Genomic DNA, 13,397 nt, shown 5'->3' with positions numbered 1-13,397 from the left:
ACAGATGTTACCTTTCAAGCAAGGAAAACTGAACTTGTGTTATCATTGCATTTGTGATACATTTGATAAACACCTCACCGGCACACACTTTATGATTTTTTTTTTTGTTTTGACATTTCTTTCAAGCAAAGATAAATATATTCTTAATGTTTTGTCAACTCAAAAAGGGCTGCTGTAAGTTCTGTGCAGTCATGGTAGCAATGGATTCTGTTATTATGAAGCAGCCTTGCTTTGGTCAGGGGCAGACACTGGTCCACTTCCTGATCTCTCTGTGGTTTTATGAAGTTTAAAAGTGGTTGGTCACGGTCTTCACATTTGGACATGTATAGTAATCTGGATCATGATGAAATATTACAAGTCCTTTGGTTTGGCCTCATCCAAACATGTCAGATTCAAACTCTTTTTAAACATCATTTCAGCTATGTGGCATACGTGGAGAGAGATGGAACACAGAGAGGAAATGAGAAAATAGAGTGGACAACACATCTCTTATCGCCACTTCAACAGCTACAACAAAAAAATTCCTTTTTATTTTACATTATGTGGAAGGTTATCCACAGTGCAATAATCTAACAGTTGTTAATTTCACAGAACAAAACTTTGAATGAATTTTAGTCCCTTACTTTTACAGGTTTTCCATGATTGTGGGAAGTCTATTTCTGACAGCCTTTCACAGTTCTAGTCAATAATTTTGTCATGGATTGAAACTTGATATAAACCCCTTTCAGTGGGAATTGGCTCTGTAATTTTCTTCCTGTGCAGTTTTCAGTCTTGTACAATAACCTGGTGCAAAGTGAAGTTGGTCAGGACAATGAGCTCTGACTGACTGGCTTTATAGAAATGTGTCATGCTTTCTCTCTGGGTTTCTTTACCTACCTCTGCTGATTTTACTGGCGGGTATACCGTGTCTCTTCTGAGTTATGTAAATGTACTGAGACATTTATATTTTTCTGTTAAAGTAAGACCTGGTGTGAACCTGTACTCTTTAAAAAAAAATAAATAAATAAAAGCTCCTTTGCGTGGCTTAAAGAAAGTATAACTTCATTGCAAGGTGAAGTTTTACAGTGTTTAGTGTATGTGACTAGTGTTTAGTGTATATATGACTTTACCTGGCTTTACCTTCTCATTTCTCATAGATTTTGATCATTCATAATCTTGTTAATTGTGGCATTTTATTTTGACCTAGTTTTGATGAAAATGTGTTTGAGTTATGTTAATTTCAGTCATTGACTTTATATAAAGATTGATGACATGACAGCTCACCGCAGTTGAAACCAAAACATTTCAGTTGCCCCCTGTTGGCTGGCTCCAGTATAGCAGATGTTAGTTAGCAGATGCTAACTAGAAACTCAAATTACACCTGAAATATATATTTCCCAAAGATGTATCTGTATTAGTACCCAGTAACATCACTGTTGGGTGTGATTAAGCACCTTTCTGATGATCTCCAACCACATCTATTTGAAACGGGTACAATAATAAATCAGGATCAAATTGCAAACATCAACAGAGTTCAAGGCTCCAACCTGTCAAGGTGTAAAACTATTTCATGTTACCTCTTCAGTCCTCTACTTCTTATGCAGTTTTTGTAAGCAGATATAAACAATGAAACACAAAGTAGTTACAAACAGCAGCAAATGCAATAGTGTAGCAGCTGAAGTGCTTAACCAAACACAAATTACACTTGTGCTACACTCCGTTTGAGGCTTGCTGTGATGAGACCAGTAGCCTGACAGTAAACTGTCTTTGCTGTGGAAAGTTTGCTCAGGCGCTTTGTGGGGTTATTATGTTCCTGCTTCCATTTCTGCTGAGGTCATAAGGTCTTTCCTGACATAGTGAACTGCAGATTGATTTTTAACAGGTTGTGATCAGAAGCAGACAGGGATGCGGTGGCCACATGTTGTGTTCATTTTTTAAATTATTTTTTTAAGTTTATTTTTACTGCTTTTCCCAATGCTCCAAACCACTTACTTTCCTCTTCCTATTTCTGCATATATTTTGTTGTCGTTTGTTCATTCAAGTATTCTTAACAATCTAAACTGTCATGCTTTTCTCTTAAAGTCAGAGTAAATTAATTCACCTGACCAATAATCATGCTGTTTAATCAGCTTCTTTGTATGCCACACTTGTCAGATTAATGGACAATTTTGGCAAAAGGAAAAGAACTCACTCAACACAGATCTCAACAAAAGTGTGCTCAAAACTGAAGAAAAATAAGCCTTTGGTGTACACAGAAAAAGTATTTACTTCTAACTCCTAATAACAGGTAATCTTATAGCCTCAGCACTTAGTATCCTGTAATTTGCATTGTGACACAGTAATGTACAGAGTTACAAATGGAGTGCTCAAATCACAGATGGGCTTAAGCAGCAGCAACAACAACCAACAACATTTGTGCTCAGGTGGCTGACTGTCACAAGGCCACTGGAATTTAAGTGTTACTTTTAGTGCCAGCCAACAAAGATATTGCATTAATGAAATTAGAGTAGAGAAATTACAGTAGTAGTTGCTAATAGCAACAATATCATTTAGAAATCAAAAATGATCTTTTATTATTAAAACACTTGATCTGTATCAAGCACCTGCTTATGTTCATTTGTCATGAATAAAATCCGTTAATATTGCTTTTATTCTCCTGGAATGTCTGTTGAGCGTAGATATATGGTCTTACAATGTACACTTTTTCTGTAGGCCAGTCTGCTCTCTGCCAGCCTGTGTTCCTCTTACATTTGTCTCTATCATGCTCTTTTTATATTTTCATCATACCAACTGAAAAATAAACCTCCTTTTAAATCTTAAGCAGCTGTCACAAGGCAAGGCCAAATAAATTTCCACTCTTAGCGCTCATAGGAGATGGGGAAAATGCTATGAGAAGAGAAACACTTCATTGTGGGAAAAAAAAAATTGTGATGAAATTTTAAACTGTGTACTGCTGACAGTTAGGAAACAAACAAACCCCTTGTCTTATTTGTACCCTACCCTGTAATTTGTTGGCGCCCTGCAGGGTCATTTTCATTTAAATTTGATGCAGCAAGTGGAATTGGAGGAAAACTGTCATCAACGTAATATGTTCAGGGTTTTTTGTTCCTCTTTTGTTTCTAGATCAGCCCTGCCTCAGGCACACTTAACTTCTACCTTCACCAAGGTGCTGTTTGGCTATCCAAATAACCAGAAATGCCTTAATGAGCCTGGCTTGATGCCAGTAATCATCCTGGGTCTAGTCCCAGGAGAGGGTTCCCCTGCATTAATCCCAGTTTTCCCTCTGCTACATGCTGCTGATGAGATGCTGCATATTTGCTGTGGCAGTATTCACCTCAGACATCCATTGATCCAGTGGTTGTCATTCGGCTAACCTGCTCTCAATGCTCGGTGACCTTGGGGCATTATAAATTATGACCTGCTGAAGGAATTGATGAGCTGGTAGAACTGGCAGTTTTGTACTCTATAGTTGTCCCCTTTAGTCTGCAACTTTGTGAAATAAACAGTTGTAAGATAGACGCCAAGCTTTTTGTATTTATGGCATTGTTGTGAAAGTGAATTATACTGTAGGGCTACCAAGTTGCAAAAAAATACAATTTTTGTATTAAAGGGCTTTAACATATTTTATCAGTTAAAAAAAGTGTAATATCAAAATGATGTTGTGTTTTGACCTTTTCTCTGTGTATGTGCTGGTAATTGGATTTTTAACTTTGGACAGAGTTCAAACTGTTCCAGTTTTTGAGCTATGCTTACCATGACATGCCAGGCTCCATGCATTTAACAAGCTTTAAACAGACAGGAGGCCGTCAAAGAGTTCTGAACTTATGAGAGTCTGTTATTGCTGAAGGACTGGCTTCAGTCTCTCCTGGCAGATAATCTTTTGTACATCCTTAGCGTCTGATATTACTGTGCATTCATTTGAAGTTTTCCAAAAATAAATAAATAATGCAGCTTTTTTCAAAGTTCAGTAAGAAATCTCTTTACGTTGAAAACATCATCATTGTAAACAGCATGAAATAGTACTTCATAACACTGTAATCTCCTAGTTCCATCCTTTAATGACTTTGGTCGTGTTTTAGGCAGGTAAGGAATCCTTTGCTGTTAAAGGTTAAATATATGCTATCTTGATCATTAATTTAGCAGAAGCAGTAATGGAGCTTTGCTAATCGGTAGCTTCATATTTATTGCACAGACATTAGACATTAGACATTACAGTTGTATCAGTTTTACCATTTAATACACTAAATAAGCATATTTCCCAAATTTCCCATATTTTACATTTTTATCTTGTGTGATTATGTAAAAGATAATGTCTAGTATTGAAGGTGGATCATATTTTGAACTCTACAATATGGTAGCGTCATTTTTAAAAGAATGTCGGTCAGTCTCTAGCTGCTTAAATTAGAATGACTGTTTGCCTCAAGACTAATCAACTTCTGAGGTTGCAAAACAGTATGAAGCCTAATTATTTCTAGAAGAAAGACCTCTTCCCAGATATATTCAGATGCATAATGGGAACGTGCAGTGCATCCAGGGAATGGCCTAACACACATAGTTCCTCTTTGTGACAGTTTAAGCATTATTCATTGAATAAAAAATGTAAACATTTCAATTTAATGATTATCTGCTAATAAAAGTTACTTAATGAAGTTTACCCACAGTTTGCTATGTTATATTTTCACTCTGATGTGGTGGACCTTGCTTACAAAATTATGAAATGTCTAAGCTAATTAGAATTCAGTAGAAGGAAAGAAAGCCATTAATCATATCTGCACTTTGGGTAGCCCATATGTTAAGTGCTAGGATATTTTTGGTTGTTTTGATATATATGTATGCATGCCAGAAATGTTAATATGTCAACCACAAGCACAACTGAAAGTAAAGGGAGGATTTGACTGTCGCTGTGGTGACACATAAATCCCATGACCTGGTCCTGTACAAAGCTTAAAACAAAAGCTGCTTTGTTTTAACATAGGTGGACGACATCTTAGGCGAGGAGAGCGACAATGAAAGTGAGGGCCGAGGGAAGGAGAAGCCAGGTAATGAGGAGGTGGAGGAAGAAGAGGAGCAGCAGCAGCAGCAGCAGCAGCCAGGAGCTGGACAGATAGCAAAAGAGGGGCCAGGTCCTCAGGCACTGGGCGTGGAAGAGAGGATCCAGACAGCGTCCAGTGAGGCCAGTCTTCTGGGTAGTGTGCCAAGGTGAGATGCAGAACTTAACTGTAAAATCCACCTTTCTGTTTTACAGTGATTTATTTTTGCCTTTTTTTGGTATACCCACTTTACAGACCGTTTTTGTGCCCTGACTGCCTCGTTGCGGCAGCCCTTCCTAAATAACAAGTACTGCATGGATATCATGTACCTCTCTTTCCCTCTGTCTCTCTTAAGCCCAAATATTTACTATTACATGTTTCCTTTATCAGTTCCCCAGTGTCCTCAGGGAAGGATGTTTAGCTTAACTGCATTTGGCAGGAAAGAAATCCATTGAGAATCCTTGCAAATGTACTGTATATTTTTTCAGGTCCTACTCCTCCACTCCACTGTTATCGTAACACAGCACTTAATCAACACGACCATGCTGAAGCCAGACAGTCTGGTCTGTTGCCATGACAAATTTTAAACAGATAGCAGACAGTTGAGGAGTTCTGAACATATGAGTCTGTTATTGCTGAAGGACTGGCTTCAGTCTCGCCTGGCAGATTATCTTTTGTACATCCTTAGCATCCGATATTACTGTGCACTCATTTGAAGTTCTCCATAAATAAAACCTTGTGCAGTTTCAGTTCATTATCGGATCTCTTTATGTTGAATACATCACCATTATAAGTAGCATGAAATAGACCCAGAAACTTTAGATTTTACTAAAGTAATATATAGTATTATAGTTGCCCGTGGCTGCATTTACATCTCTCTCATTGCTTCATCTCACACACACACGCTTACTTCCATAGCACTGTAATCTCTAAATTCCATTCTTCAAGACTTTCGCCAAGTTTTTAGCAGGTTAGGAATCCTGTGCTGTTAAAAGTTAAATATATGCTAATTTGATCATTAATTTAGCAGCAAACAACTATTTGCTATGTAAAGATATTATGAAGTAATGACATCCTGAATGTTGTACTTTTCACCTTCAAGTTTTGGCACAGCATGATATGATGGTTTTACAAAGGATTATAGATTTATAGAGGATTATGTGGATAGGCAATGTAAGGCAGTTATGTTGGAACACTATGTGGGCAGAAAAACATAACTCTTTCCTATTATTTCTAAGTACAATAATATAGGTTCTTCAAAATATTGAAAAAGTCTCTACACACTTGAATATGCTACAGGGACATATTTATTGTTCCAGCACAGCTTGAACCATAAGTAACGAGGCTCCCACACACTCACACTCACTGCTGGTATATTTAATTTACACTGTTTCTGTCTCTCGGGCCTTCATAAATTATACTGGCAATGTTTCCACATATAAGCTGCCTTAGATGGCCAATGAGAGGACAACAGAAATTACTTTGACTGTTGAACGACACACCTTGAGCAAACACACAGTCCGTCAATATCAAGGAGATGAACTATGTTTCTTTTTACGAATGTTTCTCAGATCCTTGCTTGCATATGAAAAATTCAGGTCAAACTTTGCTTTACTGCCAAATACTTTACACATACAGACACAAGTTGGCCCCCTGCCACATTGAAAGTAGCTGGATTTGACCTGAATGTGTTTGATGAGCTCTAATAGTGCTGGACAACTGCACCTCTTCTTCCAAACTCAGTTTTCCTCCCTCCAAGTCTGTGATCAGCATCAGTGCTCTGATTGTCAAAGCTTAAAAATAGAGATACCTTGAGTGGAGTGTTTTTCAACACCACTAATAATCTCTTGTCTTTTTTCTGGATGGTCTTGGTTGTGGCTCGGTAACCATGGATACCCAAGTCTCAGCAGGCAGCAGCATGATTTTCCTCCTTGCTCCCCTCTTTTGGACACGTCAGTCAGTCTGCCACCTGGTCTGACACCTTTGGTTGCTGCTAATGAGTCAAGCCTGAAATACACTGTCTGCTGTGTTGTTTCGTTGTTGTTGTTGTTGTTGGAAACCTTGGGAAGTCCAACTCCAGTCAGTGCAGTGGTGCAGAGTAGCTGTACATGATTAGACAGCCTGACAAACAAGAGGAAAAGTGTACTTTTGATTCTGAAAGAATTGTCCACTCAAATTGGCAACCTTGGCGTGGGTCTTGGGGTCTTTCCACAGAAAGATACCAGTGACATAGTCTAAAATATTGCCTAGTCAAGAATCTGCTCTGTGCCCTCTGTCCTGTTATCTCTGTCTTTTTCTTCTGTTCATATTTTAACCACCAGATTGTGGTGTATAAGGTCAACATTACATTTAAGTCTTTCTGAAATTGCTTTTAAAATCCAAGAAATTGCGTTTAATTTCTTGTTATTGAATATCTGAATCAGAATTCTATGCAGACAAATTTGTTTAAATCAATGTTCGAGACATCAGTACCGCACATTAATTCGGTCATACTGCACCTAATTCACAACTGGTCACTTCCATCTCCTGTCTTAGCTCTGCTCTAGCTCACACATTAGTATAGGGGCCCTGTATAAATAAGAACTGAAGTCCTTATGTGCTGTAAGAGCAACATGAAAATTAAAAATTTAAAAGACAAGCTTGCAAGCTGTCTTTTACAAGTATACAATCTCCTTTGAACCATCAGGTTTTCTTGAAAGAATACTCAAACTAAATATACATTTTCCTGCTGGATTGCACATCGTCTATAGCTTGGAATGAGGGACAAATATGTTTATATTACATTCCTTCTAGGGATGAAATGTGTTTGACTTCCATGACGTTGCGGGGCTCGTAAGACCCTTATTTTTGCTTGGATTAAGATCCAGAAACTGAAAAATGCCATTTTACTTTCAGAATGTTTGGCACATATGTGTGCAGCATACTGCACAGATCATAGTCTCTGTTCTGGAGTTATATAAAAAGAAAAAATGTCTAACATCCACTTCTGTCTGCCACACTCCATTAATGTAATTCTCTTGTCTGATGGAGGAAAGAATATGGCTGCAGTGTTGCTCAGTAGGCCATTAAGTCAATTTACGATTCATAGAAGAAGCCCTATAGCTGCTTCCTGATTTCGATGTGACTCTGTGGGACCTCCAATCCCCCGGGAGCTGGCTTAATAGTTGCCATTCTGTCAGTTTCCATCCCTGGCTTCACCACTTTTTTATATTAGGCACAAAATAGACATACATCTGTTGCTAAGAGACTGTAGTGATGTGAATATCTCTGTTTTGTTCTCACCATAATTTACTATCTGATCCTGTTGTCTCTGTTTGAATTAAAAACATTGTTGCTCATTCTTCTGTTCGTTCTACTGTAATCCATTTAAAAAGAGAAAGGTAGCAGTGAAATTATAGTCACATTCACATGAATTATTGGTTATCTTATATAAATTTCAGATACATTTACACAACTACCCACATGCCAATAATGCTTTTTTTTTGTTGCTAATAATTTATTTATTTATTTATGGAAATTTAATTTTCTTTTCCATCCTCAGCACCCACACTGCTAGTTTAAAGGAAGCAAGAATCTGGTTTTGTGAAAAGTACCGTGGGTCGTGGAGGACCAGTGTTTGCAGTATCTGTTGTTTCATCTTTGAGGCAAATCACGATATTTAGTTTCAACAATGGTGACCCAAAGATGATTTATTTTCCTGCACAAGGAAGAGGATGGGTCATTATCACACACAATACTTAGCTTCTTTAACATCATAGCACCGTACTGTTTAAGCCCCACAAGTTGTTTTACTTGGATAATTGCATGCTCTGTGTTTTTAAATCTGTTAATGTGTGATGGGCTAATAAGAATCTGCACGGAACCATTTTTCTGTCTTATTGAACACAAAGCAGCATAAAAATATAGATGAGCAATGCAATGACTGCACAGGTGCAAATGGCTTCCGTTATTAGTGTAACAGCTTCATGTGATTCTAATGAAACACTTTGCTGCAGCAGGCATGCCGAAACATGTCCAAGCCCCATGAGGTTTTGACAGCTTTGACAGTGTTTCTGTGCCCTCGGGCTGGGCAGTGATATTGTTTTGCATACTGTTTTAGCAGTATCGAGATCAATCTTGAAGGCGTCACAAGCTAATTTTGCAGCAATTCGTAGGGATGATGACCTTTAATATCCTCCCACTCTTTACAAACTTTCCAAACCTCTGTGCCTCATCGACATACCAATAGCACAGCCAACTAAATGGCAGTGTTGATTGGAGAAAGCGGACTTCACGTGACTCTTTTTTGGGTGGGGTGGTGTATTGTGAATAATGCAACACGACTTATAATAATAATAATAATAATAATAATTATCATAGTAATAACTTTATTTGCATAGCACCTTTCAAAAAACAGGTTTCCAAAGTGCTTAACAATCATTGAAAACAAAATCAACAAATTGTACGCTGAATTTAACGCAATAAACAAAATATAAATAGACAAATGGTGAAAGTTTAAAATTAAAAAAAAAAAAATTTATTGATATATAATAATTTAATAATAATAGAAATTTATATTTTAATGTTGGTAATGGAGAAATTTATAGGCTGTTTCAAAGATTAGATATTGTATGATAAATAAATGGCTTTATCTAAGAAACTACAGCAAGCACAGTCAAGTATTTGGCATGTATGAATTTGTAAAAAAAATTCAAAAATCAAAACATGTAAAAGACATCTACACAATCTCTGCATTTTTTTCTCCATTTTTCAAGAATACTAATTTTGACCATTGATTAATTGTAATTTTTCGTGTGATTTAAAAAGTGATAGTGTTAGATATGTCCCCACCAAAATGTAAAACTTCAGACCAGTTGGACCAGTTGTGTTGTGGCATTTTTCCTTATCATACTAAATGCAATATTTGGGCACAAATGGGTTCAGTAGATTGTGATATTATCATGTTACCTGACACACAGTAGATCAGACTTTAGAACTTGAGAACTAAATGTCAGTTTGACATTATCACCGTAACAGCCTCACAGACAACTGAAGATTTGTCACGACATGAGTCTATTACAGGGACAGCTTTGACATACAGACAGTACTGAGCAAGCAAGCTGCTTTAAGAACTCTGAACTTGAAGCCTGTTTTCAAAGCTCCTCTTGTGTGACGGTTAAATGAAATCAATGTGTGTATTTGGGAATGAAGTATGATGCAGGAAAGAGTTATTACTAGTATGTTTTGAGCATAAACCCTTCCATTACTGTCTTCCCTAATTAGTGGCTGAGTAAAAGTTGACTTTGCCCAATCAAAAGTGGCCTTGAACTAGCTTAACCCAAACAGTCTTAACTTTCTGACACTGAATTGCATTAATGCAAGTTGGATGCATCTGTGCAACTCAAGCCAACTGGTATTTCAGCCCACTTGTGGATGTGTTGTAGTCATTAGTTGTTAGTCTGGATTAATGTGCATGATTCCTGGTGAGCAGTGGCACTTAGGGCTCTAACAGATTTAATGTTTAACAAGGAGGTTACAGAGTGGATATAAAAGGTGCATAAACTTTGACCTCCCGTCTGCTCACAGAAACTCTTGCAACATCCTGGTTGAGGCGGTGCAGCCCAGAGTTCCAGGCCATTGCTGTAGTGCACTTGTTAGGCTGAAGTGGTTTGATTTTTCTGTCAGACTAAGGGTCTTACTTGAAAGCTTTTGGCATTACAATTATTACGTACTACTCCTGATTAGAACTGTGGGTTTGTAATGAAGGCTGGATCACTTTTGATGATAGAAAAATGTCTTTTGTTTCATGTCATGTTCTACAGTTTATTTCCTTTCACCACAGGTCTTTGCAACATTATTGTGACAAGAAATCATCCTGTCCATGTAGTCATTTTAAAGTCATTACATTTGTAGAAAAACTGCTTTATTTATTATTGGGTAGATATGAAATGACCTGTGTCAAGATATGACATTACACAGCCCACACTCAGACTTGTTTCTTGTTTTCTTGCCCAGCGTCAATCCCTCCTAAATGTTTGTTATAGATGACAGCTGACTCACTATCTATTATACAGATGAAGCTGATATCATTTGTCAGTTACGTACACTTAATTATGATAAAGGTGATGCTCATCTGGCAGTACAAAAAGGGAGTTTTATCAAGAAGCAGATCAATGAGCAAATACAGAAATATCCTTGATAAACTGCATTTACACAGTTTATGTTATTGCACTGATTGTTAAAGTGCTTTCACTTGGCAACTTGTATCACATCACCCTCAAATCGTATGCGGTTTTTAAGCCAGAGCAAGCCATTGCGACAGTGATGTCCTTCGAAGTTAAAATGTCCCATCGCTACAACCTCCCTGCACGCAGTTGTCACCCATTAAACCAAGGGTAGAATCAATTCTGTTCTCAGGCTTCTTAGAATGAGGATAATTTATGTGATACCTGATACCTTTAGTGTTAATTATCACCTTACCAGCAGTTTATCATTAGTACCATAAGTAGACAAATATAGCCTTACCACAGAAAACAGATTTCACTATATGCCCATCAGAATATGGTGAATATGAATTCTCAAATAATTTGAATAGTGTTTTGTAGCACTCACTGGTGCACAATTTTCACTTTTTGGATCAATAAGTGCCCCCTAGAAAAAGTTTAATGGGCTCATTTGGCCCCCTTCCAGACAGTGCTTATGGCGCCTTTGTTAAGTGGTTTAGAATGTCACTTTTGATGGCGTCTTTTGCCAAGGTGGATCACTTGTTGTCTAATTTATGGAGTTATTAAATTTATCTATGTATTCCATTGGCTTTGGCTCTAGTTGCTCCCATTTGTCTTTGGGTATGTATTATAAGAAATAGTTTCACGTTATGAGGGACTGACAGTGCTGCTGTAATCAGTTTATTACAAGGAAGTTCAGAGACTGCACCCAGCAGACAGATTATGGAACCAAACAACAAATAGTGGCTTCCAGTTCCAGAGGATTAGTGTGTGGAGTGTTTAGTGCCAAGTGATGCACAGTGCAGGGATTTCCTCCTAAATACTGCTACGCATTTACTACCAAGATTATTACAACTGAATGTGTCCATGAATGCAGCAGCACACTTGTAGTGTATGTAGTGGTAGTCAGTGCCATGTAATGTTTTATTTAAGTTTTATTCATGATAGGTTTAGTTAGAACTGGGTGACACAGCGAAAAAATTCATCACAGTAGAACACTTCATTTCAGTCACTGTCAGTCATTATTGATGACTTTAGAAGATGACCATCAGCATAAGGTGGAATTTAGCAAATTTATAAGCAGTTTATACGAAAGTTATGTTTGTTATTTGCTTTCATTTTCATATTGTTATTGAAGAACTGTCTCATATCACTATTGTCTTATTGCACCAGGTGTACATTTAGTTACACCAACTTTCTTCCCCACTCTCTGACTCTCAGAAGTCAAAATATATAACTTGCACTACCTAGACAAAAGTATTGTGACACCTCACCAGTACACCAACTTTACTTTGATGACATCACATTCTAAATACACAGACAGCTTTGCATCTGTAACAGCTTCCACTCTTCTGGGAAGGTTTTCCACAAGGCTTTGAGTGTTTCTGTGGGAATCTTTGCCCGTTCATACAATATTTGCATGAATGCAGCATTTGTGAGTTCAGGCACTGACGTTGGACCAAAAGGCCTGGCTCACAATCTGCATTCCAGTGCATCTCAAAGGTGTTTGATGGGGTCAGAGCTCTGTGTGGGCCAGTCAAATTCTTCCACACCAAACTCATCTAAACATGTCTTTATGGACCTTGCTGGACCTTATGAACCTTAAGCATAGCATTGTCCAAAACTGGAAGTACTGGAAGTAGAAGGCTAAGCCCAACCCCTGAAAAACATCCCCATTAAGAGGTGTGTCTGTCTATGTGGTAGAGATGTAGTTTTTTGGGTGTGTTTTTTTTTTTTCTTTAATGTGTAAATGCAAGGTGTAAGGTAACTTGATATTGAGGTGCAGAGATTAACTGTACATTAGCATGTCTGAGAAGCTTGTAAAGCCTTCATTAATTACCATCTTTCCATTAACTTTCTTTTCCTTTCTATACATTCTCTTTTCTTGTTATTGCTGAACATATTGGATCACACGTGTTCTGTCTCTTATCAGCTCTCCTCACTTTTAATTTCCTGCATTTCTGGGTGACCCGCATTCATTCACATGCTCCTTCACTCCTCTTTCCTGCACTGTGTACCTTTGGAGTGTATTTATTTCTGAGTGAAAATGAAAGTGTGAAACTTGTCAGCTTGAGTGAGCATGTTATTATAACATTGCCAGAGTGGAGATGATGGAGGAGACAAATGGATTGTAAACTTTTTCATTCAGGTAGTCAGACAGCAAAGTGTGAAATTCGAAATGTGT

General features: G+C 37.6%; 1 protein-coding gene across 6 annotated transcripts in view; it reads left to right on the top strand.

Annotated features, from left to right (window-relative positions):
* Positions 1–13,397, top strand: part of ctdp1 (CTD (carboxy-terminal domain, RNA polymerase II, polypeptide A) phosphatase, subunit 1) — a 63,193-nt gene that overhangs the window by 26,937 nt on the left and 22,859 nt on the right. For 4 of the 6 annotated variants that reach the window (XM_046417284.1, XM_046417285.1, XM_046417286.1 and 1 more), the window contains one exon: positions 4,955–5,178. The exons of 1 other annotated variant lie outside the window; for it this stretch is intronic. In XM_046417284.1, coding sequence (XP_046273240.1) covers positions 4,955–5,178 — 224 coding nt within the window. Of the gene's footprint in view, positions 1–4,954; positions 5,179–5,264; positions 6,193–13,397 lie in introns of those variants that run through there. One more of the 6 variants, XM_046417288.1, reaches the window with a different exon arrangement.

The sequence above is a fragment of the Scatophagus argus genome, chromosome 17 (assembly GCF_020382885.2).
Source record: "Scatophagus argus isolate fScaArg1 chromosome 17, fScaArg1.pri, whole genome shotgun sequence".
NCBI lineage: Eukaryota > Metazoa > Chordata > Actinopteri > Scatophagidae > Scatophagus > Scatophagus argus.
This window is presented reverse-complemented; position numbering and strand designations above follow the sequence as displayed.